The sequence below is a fragment of the Talaromyces amestolkiae genome, assembly GCF_001896365.1.
Source record: "Talaromyces amestolkiae strain CIB chromosome Unknown scaffold1.1, whole genome shotgun sequence".
Classification (NCBI taxonomy): domain Eukaryota; kingdom Fungi; phylum Ascomycota; class Eurotiomycetes; order Eurotiales; family Trichocomaceae; genus Talaromyces; species Talaromyces amestolkiae.
Window position 1 is genome coordinate 1,913,488 of NW_024468037.1, and position 18,487 is coordinate 1,931,974.

Consider the following 18,487-nt stretch of genomic DNA (forward strand, 5'->3'; position numbering starts at 1 on the left):
CATACTGAATTACCATCTACTTGGTGACTATGCGTTCCTACGATGTTCCGCTCACCCTTCCTGTGAGTCTCGATGTCAACTTCTGTCTGCCTCCTGAACAAGTGACTGACAAAGTAAGCCGCCATCTTATCCTAGCAATTGCCTGAAATTTTTGGAAGCGCTGGAGCAGCCGTCAATTCATGACTTAAGGTCCAAGTGTATGGTTTCCCTCAACATCATACTCGTCGGCGCAGGTCTCGGTGGCCTAGCAACTGCCATCGCCCTAACACAAAATGGCCACCGAGTGACTATCTACGAGCAGACTCCTGTTCTAGGTGAGGTAGGAGCGGGGATCCAAATACCATCTAATTCTACCCGTCTATTATTCAAACTGGGGCTGAAGCCTTACCTATCCCCTTATGTAACGGAGCCAGAGCGCATATCCTTTCGAAGATGGCAAGATGGTAGAGTTATTGGAAATACCGAGCTCGTCCCCGATTTTACCAAGAACTATCAAGCGCCTTACTACGTTATTCATCGTGCTCATTTTCACTCAGCTCTTTGCGAAAGAGCAAAAGATATGGGAATTGAGATCAAGCTTGGAGCCAAAGCTGTCGACTATGACCCTATAGCAGGGAGTATAACGTTGGCGGACGGCACCATGCACACGGCGGATCTCATTGTTGCTGCTGACGGTATTTTCCCCTTTGCGTATCGTCTAGTCCTGCGAAGTCTTTCAATGCCTAATGATGGACGAAAATCTAGGTATCAGATCTGTGGCCCGGAAGACTGTACTTGGCGGACACGATATGCCCTTTCACAAACCTGGCTTTGCCGCTTATCGAGCAACAGTTGATGTGGATCGCATGCGGAGCGACCCTGAAGTCTCTTGGATATTAGAAAAGCCCTCGTTGAATATCTGGTGGGAAATACCATACATTCCACAAGGTTGATGGGCATACTAACAACTTTCTGACTTTTGATAGGATTGGGGATGGCCGACATGTAATGACATACACGATAGGCGCCGGTACATCTTTCAATATGGTCCTCTCGCATCCGGATAGCAGTGATCCATTGACCTGGGATCCAGAACGAGCTGTAGAGGACATGAGGAGAGAATTCCAGGACTGGGACCCTGTGTAAGTCTTTAGTCTAGTCTAAGAATTACTATATTCTTTGCTGATCGCGCACACAGATTGACAAAATTGATCAACATGGTCGAGAAAACAATGAAGTGGCCGCTGATGACAGTTTCGCCGTTAAATCGCTGGATTTCTGGAAAACTTTTAATACTGGGAGACGCAGCTCATGCCATGCTGCCGTACATGTCTCAAGGTAGGCCATTTCTCTATTGCGAATTGTGCCAGATCTCAAATTAACGGATTACAAAGGTGCCGCGATGGCTGTTGAGGACGGCGTCGGTCTCGCCCGAGCGTTATCGAAAATGACATCTCCAGATCAACTTACCGATTGCCTCCAGTTATTCGAGACTGTCCGCAGCCTTCGGTCCAACCAAATGCAGGAGGCAAGTCTACTGAATGGCCGTCTGTGGCACTTCCCAGATGGACCATTACAACGAGCGCGGGATGCAGCTATGGTGCGTGAAGTAAAGGGGGTTCCGTTCGTTCATAGTCCTAATCAGTGGAGTGATCCCGCCACGCAAGTGTGGTGTTATGGTTATGACACCGAGGGGGAAATTGATAAGGCCTGGGAAAATTTGGAACCAAGGAAACTTAACGGGTTTCGTTAGAAGAAAATACCATGACCCTTTTCTCAAACTTTTCGTGTCTGAAATCCTGCTGTACCGTATCTGATTTACTCGGGATGTTTTCCGGCGTTTCCCCGACGTTCTCAATTTGCAGCTTGTAATAAAGCATATATTGTGAATACAGAGCATGCTCAGAAAAAATAGGGTTATTGATAAAATTACTCTGGGAGTTAAAGAGATCCAGAGGATAATGATGATGAAAAGCACCATACCTCTGATTATCGATGGACAGGACATCGTCCTCCAGTCCGGAGAGCGACAAATCATCGATATTCCTAGTCCGGATGCGGATGGATACACATCTTTTCAAGGTGCTACAAAGCAACTTGCAGTCCAAGCAGCCGAGTCTAGTGCACGAGCGTTCGCAAGCTGGTCCAAATCAAAACCCACCGAACGACGAGAACTGTTGCAGAAACTGGCACACATCTTCAAGAACAAGGTCAAAGAAATCGAACGAATCTGCGTCGAAGAAATTCACTGCGATCCTATATATGCTCAGAACATCGCCCAAGACGGGTTAGATCTTATCGAGGAGTGCGCAGCACTCACCACTTCTGCCGTGCTCGGATCGATTCCTAGCGTCCGTGGTGATGCCTATGGACTCGTTTTCAAGGAACCGCTGGGCGTGATTTTAGGTATTGCACCGTGGAACGCACCCATCATTCTGGGATTACGAGCTGTTATAGCCCCCATCGCTGCCGGCAATACAGCAATCTTGAAGGTATTCGGAAGAGTGTAGGACTTCAAACTTTTCATACTAATATACTATTTCAGGGATCAGAATTGAGCCCACGCGTGCATTATTTCTTGGCCTCACTATTCCGTGAAGCCGGATTCCCGCCAGGCGTTGTTAACTTCCTGCTCCATGGACCCAGTGACGGGGCGGAGATCTTCGATGTGCTCATCAAACATCGTGCAATACGCAAATGCAATTTTACGGGTTCTACACAGGTTGGTCGAATTATCGCAGCGCAAGCAGCCATGGTTCTCAAGCCGGTGTTGTTGGAACTCGGTGGTAAGAATTTTGTGATTGTTCTGGATGATGCGAATCTGGATCTGGCAGCTCAAGAGATCATTAAAGGTGCATTTTTGAATGTAAGTATAGGATGGGATCATTAAAGAGAAAAGCTGACACACTTTCAAGAACGGCCAGATTTGCATGTCGACAGACCTGATTATTGCCACCAAGCATGTTGCAGTACAGCTGCAAGAAAACTTACTCAGACTATTGCAGACTATCAAGCGGTCCGGTACCGTTATTACCGCTGCAGCGAAAATCAAGTTAGATGCACTTGTGAAGGACGCAGTCGACAAAGGGGCGAAAGTCTACACCGCTCCAGTGCTTGACTACTCAACGAATGATTCCGCCCTGAGCTTTATTCCCACTATCATTACTGGGTTGAGGCAAGAAATGGCTTTTTATGAAACTGAATCCTTCGGACCCCTTTGCGGAATGCTGACAGTTGAAGATGAGGATGGTATTATCAATATTACCGAGCAAGCTACTTACGGCCTATCAGCTGCTATCTTCTCTCAAAATCACTACAAAGCCCTGAAGCTGGCTGGATCTATCAGGTCAGGTGCTGTTCACATCAACTCTATGACTGTGCATGATGAGGCGACTCTTCCTCATGGGGGACGTGGTGACAGTGGCTGGGGGRGGKTCGGATCGCAGTGGGGATTGGAAGAGTTCTTACAGACAAAAACGGTTACTTTGCATCAATAGATTGTGTGAATACCTGTTGGATCAGACAGATGTCGTTGCTTTACTGTGAAATCCGTGGATATAGCTACGGGTTCAGCGTGCCGATGCTTCCCCGAGGACTCCACTTGAGAACAATTCAATATTACGTGGGTAAACATCACAAATACACAATGTAAAGTATATAGTAAACAAAGTCGTATATTTTAAAAGATACACTTATTCGAGCCCACACTGAATTTTGAAAACTCATATTGAAGTATAACACCAGCAAAGATGGCGCATTTTCCGGACCTTCCCCAGTTTTCCGGCTTCATGAAACCCTGCCGTTTTGAAGGTGAGGTCCAGCATCTAGAGGTTTACGGTGACCTTCCGAAAGACATCAATGGGACTTTTTATCGCGTTATGCCTGATCCTCATTTGCCTCCGCGGGTTGAGAATGATCCTGTATGAAACTCATTACTCCGGCTTTAAATGTCAATAATGGTTAATTTTGTTGTGTAGTGGTTCAACGGAGATGGTAACGTCAGCGCTTTCCGCATAACGCATGGCACCGTGAGTTTCCAGCAAAGATATGTCCGTACGGAAAAATTTGTTCGCGAACGAGAAGCGAAGCAAGCACTGGCTGGTAGGAAGATATGCGATAATGTTGCTCTACGTCGCATGTCGTGACTTATACCCTGCGTATAGGAAAATACCGCAATAAATACACGGATGCCGTCGAGTTTGCTGTCCGCAGTACTGCCAATACCAATATCGTCCATTTCAATGGACAGCTTTTGGCTCTCAAAGAAGACTCGCCTCCTTATGCAATGGATCCGGAAACCCTAGAAACCAAAGGACTCTACGATTTCGACGGCCAGCTGCCAAGTTTAACCTTCACGGCACACCCTAAATTGGATCCCGTGACAAAAGAAATGATTTGTTTCGGGTACGAGGCCAAAGGTGAAGGTACACTAGATATATGCTACTACACTGTTGAGCCTGATGGTCGCTTCAGACAGACCGTATGGCTTGTTAGCCCTGTCTGTGGACTGATTCATGACTTTGCAGTGACAGAGAACTATGTGAGTCACTTGCTCTGCTTTAAAGGATGTTAGAGACTACGATACTTGGTTATTAATTTCTCTAGGTGCTCTTCCCTGTCATTCCTCAATTGTGCGATATTGAGAGGCTCAAAGCTCAGGGAGAGCACTGGCAATGGAGCCCAGAGACTCCTTTCTACCTTGGAGTGCTGCCCCGTAATGGAGCAAAATCTTCAGATATCAAGTGGTTCACTTACAAGACCTCATTCCCGGGACACACTGCCAACGCCTATGAAAATGAAAGGGGTTACATTGTCTTTGACCTCGGGCTCAGTGACAAAAACGTTTTTTACTGGTGGCCAGATGCCCAAGGCAATTCGCCAGACCCCCATACAATCGTCACTCAACTAACTCGTTTTACATTCGACCCGAAAACGAAGGATCTTAATCTCCCTCAGCCCGAAATCTTGCACCCAGGGAACTCAGAGTTCTACCGAATCGATGACCGGATGATGTCAAAGGAGTATTCACACTCATACTTTGATCTCATGGACCCAAGCTTAGGTACTGATTTTGCTCGCATAGCACCAGTCATGGGAGGAGGCTATCCCCCATACAATTCTTTGGCACACTTTAATCGTAAAACGGGCAAAACAGATGTGTACTTTCCTGGAACCACGTACCTAGTCCAAGAACCCGTGTTTATTCCACGAGCTGGTTCGTCTCAGGAAGGTGACGGATACGTGATGGCTCTTGTGAATAACTACAGTACTATGTTGAGTGAGCTGCATGTTTTGGATGCCAACGATTTCAGCAAGGCAAAAGCTATCATTTTACTTCCGTTGAGATTACGTCCTGGACTGCATGGGAATTGGGTGGAAAACGAGCAATGATTGATTTAAGAGTATGCTCTGATCGCCGTTTTTGAAAGATATCATGAATACTTAGGCTCTGATGGTTAGCTTTACTAGCCAAAAATTAACTTCATTCATTTCCCTAATCTATAAGCAGGAATACACTGTATATTTTAGATGTATTACGGTCGTACTAGGCGCCGTGTTCTTTAGCTGCAAGCTCAATGATGCCTGTTCGTAAAAGATATATCCATAGACTCATAGGCTAGAACAAGACCACTATAGTGAGAAGTGATGAAGTTCATGCGTTCATGACACAAAATAACCCCTCTTGAATGTGCTCTCGATGGTGGTGCACCGGTCTATTGTCCGATTTCCGATTACGCTGTACCCGATGTTTCCCCGCTCGGACCAAGTTGCTATACCATATGAGGATCAAATATTGATTTCTCCTTTCATTGACCGGTTGATTTGTTTTACCAAATATTCCATGATCCATGATTTGTTGAAGATACTAGAGAAAGCAAACATGACTCTTGCTTGGAAACGCCTGATTCGCTTCGAGGCCATCGACGGCCGCATCTTGCGCGGCGAGCCTCTGCTTCCAGAAGACAAAGATATTGACTTGGGTTTCATTACCGAGACCGACCAACTACGAGCCAGAATTCTCGAGGGCGATGACATCTACGATACGACCGGAAAGACCGTTTTGACAAAAAATACTGCGCAAGTGAAGAGGGTACTGTCACCACTTGCACAAAGCGACGTGCCTATCCTCCGCTGCGTAGGTCTCAACTATGCTAAGCATAGTGAGTAATATTTGACTAGAAAGAGCAGAAGTGACTACAAGCTGACATTTCTTTTTAGTTAAAGAGGCAGGACGGAAACCACCTCCATTTCCCTTCATCTTTTTCAAAGCCAATACCACAGTCCTCGATCACGGCGAGCCGGTGGTGATTCCGAAAATTGCACAGAATGACCAAGCAGATTATGAAGGCGAATTGGTATAAGATATTCAATTCAGACTTACGTGCTTTAGCTAATTGGCCGTAGTGTATTGTACTTGGGAAAGACGCCAAAGACGTTTCCGTGGAAGACGCCCTGGACTATGTAGCTGGTTACACTGTCGGCAACGATATCTCATCCCGAAAACTACAAAGAGACCCAGCATACGCCGGAGTTATCCCTCAATGGGGGTTCTCAAAGGGATTCGATACCTTTGCGCCTCTTGGCCCTGTGCTGGTTGCAGCGTCGGAGATTCCAGACCCGTCCCAATTGCACCTAAAGACTATCGTTGATGGCGAAGTGAGACAAGATGAGAGTGTTTCGGATCTACTTTTTGATTGCAAATATTGTATATCGTACCTCTCTCAGGGAACAACGTTGCAAAAGGGCAGTGTGATTATGACAGGTACCCCTGGTGGTATGTTGACTATCCGAACAAACGAATTGATTTTTCCTACAGGCTAATTTCTTGTTCCACTGCACAGGGGTCGGCGCCGGTCTCAATCCTCCTAAGTATCTGGTCCCGGGCACCCAGATGGATGTGACAATTTCAAAAATCGGGACACTGAGGAACAATGTGGTTTTTGCGTAGATTGATATAGTGGAAGGGAAATTAGATCGTGAAATACTATTGAATAACTACGTACGTAAAGAGCAAAGCCTACGTAGGTAATGCTCCATGTCGGGACTCACAATGTGCTTTTGTAAGACAATTGCCTGTGCTCGTACTAAAGGTTGTCTGTCCTTCTTCCCCCAAATATTTTGTCATGATATAAACTTGGCCTGGTATCTGCATCATGTAACTTCAGAGCCCACTCTTACTAAATGTATTTTCGGTAGGGATACACAAATTTATAACTCTTATCTCTACGTCAATCCCTTCTAAAAAGTAGGGACGCTGGCGAGGAGCATTGAGATATGCGGGCGAGGCCGGTGAGAATTAATATTTTCTAGCCATATAATCCAAGAATTCCCGTACTCAACATCAAGTTGTATTGGAGTATATAAATTCAATTTCTCTTTCTGATTCTCGATGACAGTAACAAATACTATGTATCATTCCTTCATTGAAACTCTTCATGATTCCTCAAGCCAAAGTAGTACAATGGTAATGCGCACCCAAGGACGAGGATATTCAACATGAACATAATCATGTAAATTTGCACATATCCATTTTTATTGACCCAGTCCACTGCCACATACAGAAACACAAACGCGACCAGATTCTTGAGTATATTGATCAAGATAAGACACTTGGCTGCATCTCGTTGGTGACGTTGGGTGACGTACGTGATCGCAATATTTGGAGTATATACCGTGCCAAACGACACGAGCCCAAATCCTACCGCGATTACGATCCAGTGCAATTGATGCCCACAAGCAAATGCGAGAAGAATGCATCCTGCAGGACCGATCAGCATACCAGGTATTATGGATATCAGACGGTGTTCGGCTCGGAATATGGTAAGTCTCGAAGCTGTTCGGCGCACGATCACCCCATTGATGTAATCTGAGAGCATGCCACCGCCGCAAAAAGCGAGTATGAAGCCGACAATGGCGGCAATCTGCACTAGGCCGACGTCGCTAGTTGTGAATAGATACGGCGGTGCTTGAAGCAAAGGGGACATCGTGAAGCTGTATTAAGTGTTGGGACAATCAATATTCATTCATCAGAAGTAGACAACGAAAGAAAGGAAGGTTATGTGGATCAAACGTACATCAGAATCACTTGAGGGCTGAGACAGATTGCATAAGTGAATATTGCCCACACGACCGACGGATGAGCGAGCAACTTCAGTGGCTCAAACATAGCTTGGATAAGATTGACAGAGGGATTATACGATACCGGGCGAAGAATTTCTGAAATAGGAGGCGTTCGAATAGTATAAGTAGTCTCCATGGGGAGACTCGGAAATGAACCTTCCACAAATTCCTCGTGTTGAGTGTTTCCATTCTTAGCAGATCTATGAATTTCTTGGAGAATTTGCGATTGGTCGAAAGAATCCTGAGGACGGTCGAAATTGGACTCAGGATAGAAGAAGAATATCAGGAGTAGGTCGAGGATGGCCATCCCGAAGCAAAGCCAGACCGACGACCGCCAGGTATCTGATGTATTGGCAACCATGAAGCCAGAAATGAGTGGGCCGATAGCAGATCCTCCGGAAATGAGCAAGACGTAGCTGGAAAGATGGATTTAATTTATTTAGAAGATGCAATTTGGGGTTGCAGCTGACGGGATGATTCCTTACATTGCCATCATTGCACCTCGTTGATGCGTAAAGCTAGTATCCGCCACAATGTCGGGAACGATACTCTAGAGAATGTGAGTTATCTTTGTTGATGATCAAAATATGCACCTGAAGGCTTACCTCACCAGCAGCTGATGCAAAGCCAATCAAACATCTGGCAGCAACGAGGCTGTTGAAGGTCTGAGCAGCCGCTGACCAAGCCAACATGCCTGCCAGCATCGCCATTGAGCTGAGCATCGAGGCTCGTTTACCAAACTTCATAGCCACTGGCACCCAAAAGATATTTCCAATACCGAGAAAGAGAAAATTGAACTTTGAGGGGTGGTTAGCATCATACGCCGAAGCACTGGCATCACCCGAGTATAATGGGGTATGTACCGTCAAGACCTGAGTAGCATTCGATTGTGATTTTTGAAATTCCTGCATTAAGTCTGGAATAGCGACACTGATCCCAGCMCCTGCCATATTACCAACAAAGTTGGCTAGGGAGGTGACAACGACAGCTGTGCATCGTAGCCAAAACGGCCATCGTAGGGGGTCCCCGGAGGAATCTGTCGGTGTTGGATGGAGGTAGTTCATGCTAGGCGAACATAAATAAATATCAAAACTATTATGGGTGTGAATCATACGAAAAACCAATTTGGATCTGTGTGATTGCCTACACTGTGGCTACTGTGTGATCTTGTATCTTTTATTGAACCGGTACGAAACCGTCCGGAGTATTATTCAATCCGGGGAAGTGTCGGGATGGCCCCAGATTATTACTATGGAACCGGTTAGCGACATCCGGCAGAATAGACCAGGCAGTATAAGCCACATAGAGAGTGAGTAAAATAAACTACACATAGAAAGAAAAAAAAAGGCAGTAAGAAGATACGATATGATTGATCACTATCATTCATGGTGAGCAATTCCTCTGGTAAAATCCTCTTGTGGTAATGTATGATGGTTCACCACAGCTAAAAAGTCGCCATCGAGCATAAACTCTCCAAATTCCAAGCCTAATGGTGAGCAATCCATGTTCAGACTAGTGTTGTTGATCATGGCATTATTTGCCACATCCTGGGTGAAATTTTCAGGATGGTCTAAAATATCCCATTAGTCACCGACATGTCTGTGTAGTACACCGAAAGAAGAGTCTGAATACCATACCTGTTAGGTCGGATAGGATCCTGTATCTCTCGAGGTAATATCGACATCGATCCACAATGCGATTGCCTGAGTCCAACTTGTATAGTATCTGCACCGCTCGATTAGGATAGAGAGTCAGCTTGTCGATATCGCACGACGGTAACATGAAGACATTGCCCCCGCTCTTGGAGATTCGTATAGTTCCAAGAAGTATCAGCGCAGAATGAAATGCTATAACCTAGATTAGACATACTCCTCTAGAGCCTCAAGCCAAAGCTCATTTAGCCTCGAGAAAGAGAAACATACTGTAATAGAGAGAAAACCACCAGGCACCAAGCAGGCTCTTGTGCCATGTCGTCGAATGAAGTACTTCATACATCATGTCAATGATGTTCATCGCAGATTCTGAGCAAACTTGCAGACTATTTGAACCGATCTGCTGTAAAAGCCGGTTGTCACTGGAGTTCACGGAAGTTTCACTACAAGCATCAATGAACTTCACTAGAATAGGTCGATGAAGCAAGATTTGAAGGTGTAGATATCGAAGGGTGAGGATGAGTCGAAATTTCAAGGCGAACTGGGCTTCTCCATAATCTGGTTGTTTAGCATCTTGAATTTCTCTGATTGTCACCAAAGCGAGATTTCCAGGAAGAGATCTTTCCCATGCTTCAAGGCTTTGGCTAATTGAGAGAATCTTGGTAATACTATCGCCCATTGATATTGGCTCTTCGCAGCCCAAGTTCTGACCGTAGAGTTTGTCGATAATGAAAAAGAGCTGCTGATACAGCAGTCTGACCATTACCGAGTCAGTATCTCATCCAATTCTGATGGGCGATTCAGAACTTACATCGTTTTATTGAAGAAAGTTGTGCTCATTTGTATATCTTGTGGGTTTACGTTAGGGACCATCAAGTGTTCGTCGTGTCTAGGAAGTTCAACCTGCACATAACTGTCAGGGATTGATGCCGGCCGACCCAAAGTCATGCTCAATGTTCTATAGAGGCTTTGCATAAGTATTTGGCATATCAAGGAGGAAAATGAAAGCATAAAAAACAAAGAGTTGGCCATACCGGTCTAAGACGATACATGCATACCATGTCCGTCTTCTGGTTTCTTGATCGAGAGGTGAAAATGATTCCGTCGCATGTTTTGAATGCAAACCCAGTTGAAAAGCTGCTTTGACTGCAAGACCATGAATCGTCCAAGCTTGTACCGACTTCTGCGTACCTTGGAGGTACTGACCCATAAGAAGCAAGAATTGAACTTTTGACCCTATCAATATTGGAGATTCCTCTCGATGCGCACATCCCGTTTCATATATTATAAGACTCACCTACTTCAGTGGTGGTACCACGTAGCATTTCGTTCCCACACAAGCCTAGAGCCCGTTGATAGAACATATTGGCTTCTGCAATACGGTTTTCTGCAGGCTTATCATCCGTTATCTTCACCATAGCTAGCATCATATTCAGAAGCCCAAGCCATGTCCTCCGAATTTTTCTCAAGTTGTCTTCAAGTGCATACTGCAAAGTCTCAAGGAATGTTGGTGGATAAATGTATGGGAACAAGAGTCCAGTGTCTGCGAAATACTTGTGGACCAACTTTAATGTCTCCTGCGGTGGCGGAAGGGCAAAGAGATCAATCTGTGTCTGTTTTATTGAACGATTATTGCCATTTGCTACGGGTGATGGAGGTCGAGAAACATTGGCAAATCCGACATCAAACCCTCCTGGCCTTGTGGTAGTCTGATCGGGCCTTCTTGGAGGATCGTATATGCCATTTAATGACAAATGTCGTATAAAAGAAATATTCGATGAAGGACCTGAGATTTGCGGTCAATTTGTGGAAAGACCGATTTTTGAAACTAGTGGCAAGATAGAAGGGAGAGAAGCGACATAAGAGAACGGCCTTACCAAAAAATCCGTAATCCTCCTCATCGGCAAAGACAACTGCCCCCATTGCGTCTACTGAATCCTCAATATTTGCAAGATCAGGGAGAGATTCTGAATTTGGAGCGCCCATATCAGAATTTACATGGCGGTCGGCATAAGAATCTCCATTTCGCTGAGCGTTTTCCGATAATTCGGAAAGTTGAAAGTTAACAGTGCCCATGTGATCTTCCAGCATGGCAATGCGAGATTCTAACGACTGCAGGTAACTATTTATCTCCATACTCAGGTTAGAAAAATGATTACGATTTACTCCAGAGCATAGTCACGTGTGGAAAACGTACTCTTTTCTAACGAGAAGATTTGCAGCTGACGAAGGAGGGGTATAGTTGCATTCAAATCCTAGATTGATGCATATTGAACAACGTGGACGAGCTCCATCGCACTGTGAAATTTGTTAATCAATCTATTCGAAACCATATGGCGAGAAGCACAAGGTTAGATGGCGTCCACGACGTATGAGAGGTATACCCTTGATTTGCGTGTCCTGCATGCATCACAAGCAACAGCCACTCGACGACGCTTGACACCTTGACTCGAATCGTTCGGTACTTCTGATGAATCCATAGCTTCAATTCTATAGTAGCATCGCTAGTCATCCAATGAGTTGGGAGAGTAGAAGATGGGACGTGAAGTCGGAAGAAGCACTTCGTTGGCCCCACTTTTCCAGAATCCGTCTTGTAAAGTTTCTTTTGGCCACGGGTAAAGTATTTTATTGCCACAGCCATAACCCTAACATGACCTAATATGCTATAACATATTATTGATCGCTCACCCCAGGCCCCTTGGATAGACCTTAAGTTCTTTATTGTTTTGTAATTTGAAGACATTGAACCAATACTAGGCGCTGAGACCAAATTTATGAAATATATACTGCTAATTAGTTCGGTGCAACGCGATCTCCAGAGTCCGTGAAAGGCGAAGCTCGCCGTGCTGATAGCGTATAGCGATACCGTGCAGAGGAGTGTATGCCAATATGGACGACGAAATCGCTGGTAATTGCGGCCCATTTCTCCCATGAACTCGATTCTGGCAGGAGATCGCTGGAGAAGGCAATCAAAAGGTCCGATTTACTACATACAATTCAGCAATGTGAGAATAGAAGCCCATATGCAGATTGACATAGAGATTTATCTTGTAAGGGAATCGTCAGGTTGAGCACCCAATAATCATATGAGAGTAGGTACTCTGGAAGAGGCTTGATGAAGATGCGCGACTCATGCCAGGCGAGATGCTGATTCGGATCTCCCGTGACGACGATTGCGCGACTGAACAGCCTCTGCCTATGCAACGGTCTAGCTGCCCTGGGAAGGCCTGCGAGCCATAGGTGTCGATGAAATCGTTCAAGACGCTGGGTGTGTAGGTCCTGACGCAAGTACGATAAAAGGTCCTTTCTGAGCCATAGATCGGAGGGGTTCCGTGAAAGATAAATAGGCAGGCAGACCCCACTATTTACAAGCTCATTTTTTTTCCGGCAGGGCGGTTCAAGAGCATTGCTTACTACCTGTTATACTTTAGTATGAATTCTGACTTCACGTCTAGGGCTCATTCTCATGGTCCGCTTGTCATCAGGTGGGCAGCGCTTGAGACCAAAGAAATAGGACGGGACCTTGAGTGCTGTAAATAGTGTGAAATGTTTCTAGTCTTGACGTTGCCTCCAGGAACACGGCTTACTCATTCTAGAGCAGATCAGCCGACATGGCGTCACTAGAAAAAGAGTTGGAAAAGAAAGGAGTGTGCGTCGAGCACGTAAGACACCACACAGAAGTCTCCCGGGGCAGCTCATGACAGTTGGCACAATATTGGCACGGTATCGAAAGCCTTTTGATACGGCCCTTTCTCAGTTATATATTAGCCTTCATTTTGCCTGTTTAATCTCTTTGATACACAACTACGAGCCCAGTTGGTTCGTTGACATGCTGATGCCGGGATAGGACAGGGTAACATGCAATATAGCCTCATTTTTCAGCTAGTTAGATGCAAATGAATTAGCATTTTGATTATAAAAGTAGATGCACATTACCGTGGCGACAACCTGGCAGATCTGTACGGGACTAGTACTAGAAATGCGAAAGTATTCTAAACCTGTGTACATAGTAGTACAGAGTACTCGTGCCATACCGGTACGATAGCGGGATTCCTAGCGATGATTGGTCTATCAGTTCCACATCTTGGAAATCGCTTCTATCAAGCAGTGTTGCTGAGGGCTTTTGTTTAAGAATTGCTTCATGGATCTGTAGGTGCGCTCTGCAAGTAAGCATGCACTGGAGCAAGCCCTGTATAGATAAAGAATTACCCTATAATCGTGGTGCAAACCGCTGCTGGAGACATAAATTCTTTGTCATAATGCTTAAATTAGAATTGTCTCACACAACACGGTTCCTTAGTGTAGTGGTTAGCACGGAACACTTTGATAAGCAACCACACCCGACGTCTCGTTCGGTTGTTGCCTCCAGCAAAGTTTCTGTTCAATCGAGGGTTCGAATCCCTCAGGGACCTAAACTTTTTTGTGATTTTGCTCTTTGGAGTCACATATATATATATATATATATTACCTTGTTTTTGGTTCTGATCTCGTTTGTGTTTTCTGAGAAGTGAAAGTCGTCAAGAATCCCGACGATCTCATTGAAGTTAGTTAATATAGCGTCTTCGCATTTTTATTTTCCTATCGCGCTCCAATCTTTCACCTGACCCTTTTTTTTGCGCTCAATCTTCTGTTTTGTATGGTTACCCCGATTTTCAAAGACTTGATCCAAATGTCGAAGTTCCCAGTGATTCTAGCAACGTCAGTCGGCGTGCCATAGAATTCTGGATCCTCAAACAAGTCAGCACCGTGCTGAACCAGCAATTCGAATTCGTTTTATCGGATTGACGCGATCATCTTCATTATGAAATGGCTCTCGATCCTTTCAAAACCGGGAAGCATAGGCTAAGATCTCTGCGAAGGCAATCAGGGACAGTTCAGGATTATCTTTTACTATTTCTTCAACGGTAGTGTCAGAAAGAATACTTCGAACGATTTCCGGTATTCTAGGCCCGCCATCTATATCAAAACAAGCATTGAAATACTACATCGCTAATTCGATAATACTGCGAAATTGATTGATGGTATAAAGAATATCCTTGATAACGCAGGCCTAGGCGTCTCATGTCATCTAAAAGCGATTAAAGGCAACATCTCTCTGGTCGAATTAGGCGAAATGACGAGTATAGCGGCACAAAGACCTATCACGGATTACTACCATATCAAAATGTATATTTAAACCTCCCTAGTCTTCTCGACAACCTCTCCATCCTTAGTATCTCTCCTAACAACGCCCGAAGACGAATCGTCAACTAAGCCGGCAAGAACTTGTGTCCTTTCAAACCTGGCGTTGATCTCCTCCAACTTAAGTTTGCTCGTCTCGACATAAGTAAAGTATACGATGATGAGGAAGACAAAGTCCCACGAGGCGTTGATGAAGTAGAATTTCCATCCCAGATCTGCCATTGCGTAAGACATGGCGAAGGACGCGAGGAGACTGCTCAGAAAACAAAAATAAATACAGCTCTATCGCAGGGCGAGGATAAGAAGAGGGACGTACCCAAAGGATGAATCTAGCATTCGAAAGATAGCAATACCCGTTGTACGTAGCTTGAATGGTGATATTTCCGTCGGGTACAGACTTGTCATAGGGCAAACGGAGAAGGCGTAAAAGCCTTGGAACAAGAAAATGGCGGCGATGGTACCGTAGATGCCGGATGTGTCGCTGGATCCGCCGTAGCCTTCAAAAGATTAATACTTTCTCGTTGATATATGATGATCGAGTGGTACACTCACGTTTGATCAATCCTCCGATTAACAGTAACATACTCACCATCCCACTTATACCAATCAACAACTGCACTCTTCGCCCAAGAATGTCAAGCATGAAGCTACCGATAATTGCAACCGCAAACGACCAGCAATTGATAATAACTTGAACTTGAGTTTGAGTTACTGTTTCCGTAATGCCAGCTTGACTTAGGATCTTTGTCAAGTAGTACCTATTTTACAGTGAGTCATAAAAAATATGACCTGTTGGGATCAAAGCACCTACGATATGATGAAATTACCAAACATGTTGATCATTGGACCGAAAGTACACAAGATAAACAGTCTCCGTCGATTGCCTTTTGTCGAGACAATCTCCCTCCAAGGGTTGCGCGGGTACTCTTCCGCCTCATGAATGAGGGTATCCCTAATCTCACGAAGCTGTTCGCTGCCATCTTGTGTGTCAGTCTTCTTTTTGCCCTGCATGATAATCAGAACTTCCAGGGCCTCATCATTCCGCTCGTGCGCAATTAACCAGCGGGGGGATTCGGGAACGAAAGGCACAATAATAATAGCTAGTAGACTGGGGATAAGCTGGAGGAGTGATGGCAGCCGCCATGACCAAGTGCCCTGAATGTTCTGACTACCGTAGTTGACAATGGACGATGCCAAACTTCCGACGTAGAAGCATGAGAAGAAGAGACCAAGGATGCGAGCCCGCTGGCGAGGGGGAAGAAGCTCACCTAGCAAAGTTGGCGCTGCTCCGTTGCTTATGGCAGATCCGATCCCAACGATAATCCGAGCGACAACGAACATGCCGATATTCTGAGAGGCGGTCTGTAGGATTAAGCCAACAATGGTGACGATTGAGGCTATAAGGATCGCACGGCGGCGGCCAAAGTGATCCGGAATGGGCTGCATGAGGAAAGCTCCAAGAATTCCTCCCATCCACATTGCGGCGTTGTTGAGACCCTCCGTGGCAGTGCTGAGTTTGAAGTAGTCCGAGTAAGCGGGTAATATGAGAAGGCCGTTCATGACGGATGAATCGTATCCTAGAGTCTACAACAGTTGAAACAGTCAAAATACATTCAAACGGAAGTAGTAAGGCGAAGCTCACTGCCGAGTTGACAATAGTCACACCAAGAAGCAGAGGCATGAGCAGCCTGTGGTCCGTAGGGACCAATCGCGAGACATGTTTACGCTGAAACTGCGCCATGATGGTGTTGGCGTTGTTGTTGGAATTGCAGTGGTGACTGTGATGCGTCGACTTGAGTCGCTGGAGTCTGTCTTATGTTCGCGAGTTCGTTCATGGCGGTTTGTCTTATCACAAGCCTCTCTGATTACCTTGAAGTCTTAGCAGACTTATCTATTCGTGCCCACTGTTTATGGAACTCTTATCGTCCTTACTCGGCCCAGTTCGGGCGAGTCCACCATTGACGAAACGGCGTTACGATATGCACACCGTACCTGACGGGGGAGCTCGGGTGAGGCGAAGCAGGCATAAATTTTCGCAATGCGTGAGGCCGGCGTGTGCCGATGATAAGTCCTTTATCATCCCTAGCCTGAGAAGTCTAGGAACAGGCAATGCGTATTAATGCTGGACGTATTTACATCTGCCACACTTTCGACATGCCAGCTCCTACGAGACAGTGGCCTGCCTGGACTGAATACACCCATGGAGGTGCGAAGGAAAGCGGCGAACTTGAATTCCTGGCTGTCAAAAAGGCTATCATTGCAGAATACGGCACTGAGGCTCTCCGCAGGAGTTGGATCAAAGTATGCAATGAGCTACAGAAAATCACCGACGACATAAGAGAAAAGGGGAATAAGATCATCCCAGTGTACAACACGGCAGATATCCTCAAGAAAGGCTTCACTGACGCCCAACGGAAAGAGATAAGAAGTATCGGTGCTTGCGTCTGCAGGGGGACTGTACCGGAAGAGGACACAAATAAGCTTTATCACGACCTCAAGCAGTTTCTCAGCGACAACGAAGGGCACATCAAAGGCTGGCCTAAGGAGAGTCCATCCATGCTCATGTTATACAACTCCCCCACACAAAACACCATCCGGTCACACCCCAATCATCTCAAGCTGCAGCGAAGTCTGAATGAGTTGTGGCATGACTCGACGGGCGAAACCTCCTCGGATCCTCTCGTCTATCTAGATGGACTTCGCGACCGCGCTCCAGGACAACCATTTCTTGGCCTGGGTCCTCACATTGACGCTGGCAGCCTCTGTCGCTGGGCAGACCCGACATATCGAAAAGTATATGACAGCATTTTTTCTGGAGAACCAGAAAAGTTTGATCCGTATGACCTAAGCGTGCGCAAAGATGCCAACCAGACGCTATACGCAGGTGAGGCGCACTCGCAGGTCCTGCGTACTTTTCAGGGTTGGACTGCCCTAACGCCTACGGCTCCGCGCGAAGGCACCATCATGTTTTACCCGAACGTCAAGGCCGTCATTGCTTACGTACTCTTGCGACCTTTCTTTCAACCGCCGACGGGTCCGGGGCTGGACGTGATGGATGCTGAGAAGTGGACGGTTGATGATTCGTCCGGCTGGTTTCCAGGAACTTTCAAACCAGCCAGCCAGCGGCTCAGTCGGTCTTCGCATCCTCATCTGAAGTTGGAAGAATGTCTGGTGTACGCTCCACCAGTGAAGGCAGGGGATACTGTCTGGTGGCACTGTGATGTACGTTTGATATTCTACTATCTGATTGGGCTTATGTCTTGATTCGCTAATTTAATTCATTGGCTCGGCACCAGCTCTGTCATGCTGTCGACACGGAACACCTAGGATTGAACAGCGCTTCAGTGGCCTTTATAGGCGCTAGCCCCACGACCAAGGTTAATAAAGACTACGTCAGAACGCAGCTGATCAGCACCCTTGAGGGTCGCCCAGCTCCAGACTACTCCGAAGGTAATGAGCTCGATGAAACCAAATTGAAAGGTTATGTCGGGCTGGACCAGCTTGATACAGATGCTCGCAGAGCATTCGGCTTTGACTTATTGGAGACCTCCTGA

At 46.0% G+C, this 18,487-nt stretch overlaps 6 protein-coding genes across 6 annotated transcripts; 4 read left to right on the plus strand and 2 right to left on the minus strand.

Annotated features, from left to right (window-relative positions):
• Positions 1–29: 29 nt before the first annotated feature.
• Positions 30–3,476, plus strand: BHQ10_000626 (uncharacterized protein; the record flags this gene model as incomplete). Its single annotated transcript, XM_040878826.1, has 9 exons — positions 30–113; positions 197–674; positions 745–901; positions 966–1,121; positions 1,178–1,317; positions 1,374–1,579; positions 1,983–2,471; positions 2,525–2,845; positions 2,895–3,476. 9 exons carry the CDS (start codon positions 30–32, stop codon positions 3,474–3,476), a joined length of 2,613 nt encoding a protein of 870 aa, XP_040729131.1.
• A 252-nt stretch (positions 3,477–3,728) lies between these two features.
• BHQ10_000627 (uncharacterized protein) lies at positions 3,729–5,370 on the plus strand (the record flags this gene model as incomplete). Its single annotated transcript, XM_040878837.1, has 4 exons — positions 3,729–3,899; positions 3,957–4,080; positions 4,143–4,519; positions 4,585–5,370. The coding sequence occupies 4 exons, from the start codon at positions 3,729–3,731 to the stop codon at positions 5,368–5,370; spliced, it is 1,458 nt and encodes a 485-aa protein (XP_040729132.1).
• Positions 5,371–5,860: 490 nt separating this feature from the next.
• Positions 5,861–6,928, plus strand: BHQ10_000628 (uncharacterized protein; the record flags this gene model as incomplete). Its single annotated transcript, XM_040878848.1, has 4 exons — positions 5,861–6,140; positions 6,199–6,335; positions 6,385–6,754; positions 6,822–6,928. 4 exons carry the CDS (start codon positions 5,861–5,863, stop codon positions 6,926–6,928), a joined length of 894 nt encoding a protein of 297 aa, XP_040729133.1.
• Positions 6,929–7,400: 472 nt separating this feature from the next.
• Positions 7,401–9,164, minus strand: BHQ10_000629 (uncharacterized protein; the record flags this gene model as incomplete). The annotated part of the gene is made up of 4 exons (XM_040878859.1): positions 7,401–7,971; positions 8,055–8,516; positions 8,586–8,650; positions 8,706–9,164. 4 exons carry the CDS (start codon positions 9,162–9,164, stop codon positions 7,401–7,403), a joined length of 1,557 nt encoding a protein of 518 aa, XP_040729134.1.
• A 5,760-nt stretch (positions 9,165–14,924) lies between these two features.
• Positions 14,925–16,674, minus strand: BHQ10_000630 (uncharacterized protein; the record flags this gene model as incomplete). The annotated part of the gene is made up of 5 exons (XM_040878871.1): positions 14,925–15,186; positions 15,250–15,430; positions 15,486–15,691; positions 15,745–16,517; positions 16,576–16,674. 5 exons carry the CDS (start codon positions 16,672–16,674, stop codon positions 14,925–14,927), a joined length of 1,521 nt encoding a protein of 506 aa, XP_040729135.1.
• A 413-nt stretch (positions 16,675–17,087) lies between these two features.
• Positions 17,088–18,487, plus strand: BHQ10_000631 (uncharacterized protein; the record flags this gene model as incomplete). The annotated part of the gene is made up of 2 exons (XM_040878882.1): positions 17,088–18,155; positions 18,230–18,487. 2 exons carry the CDS (start codon positions 17,088–17,090, stop codon positions 18,485–18,487), a joined length of 1,326 nt encoding a protein of 441 aa, XP_040729136.1.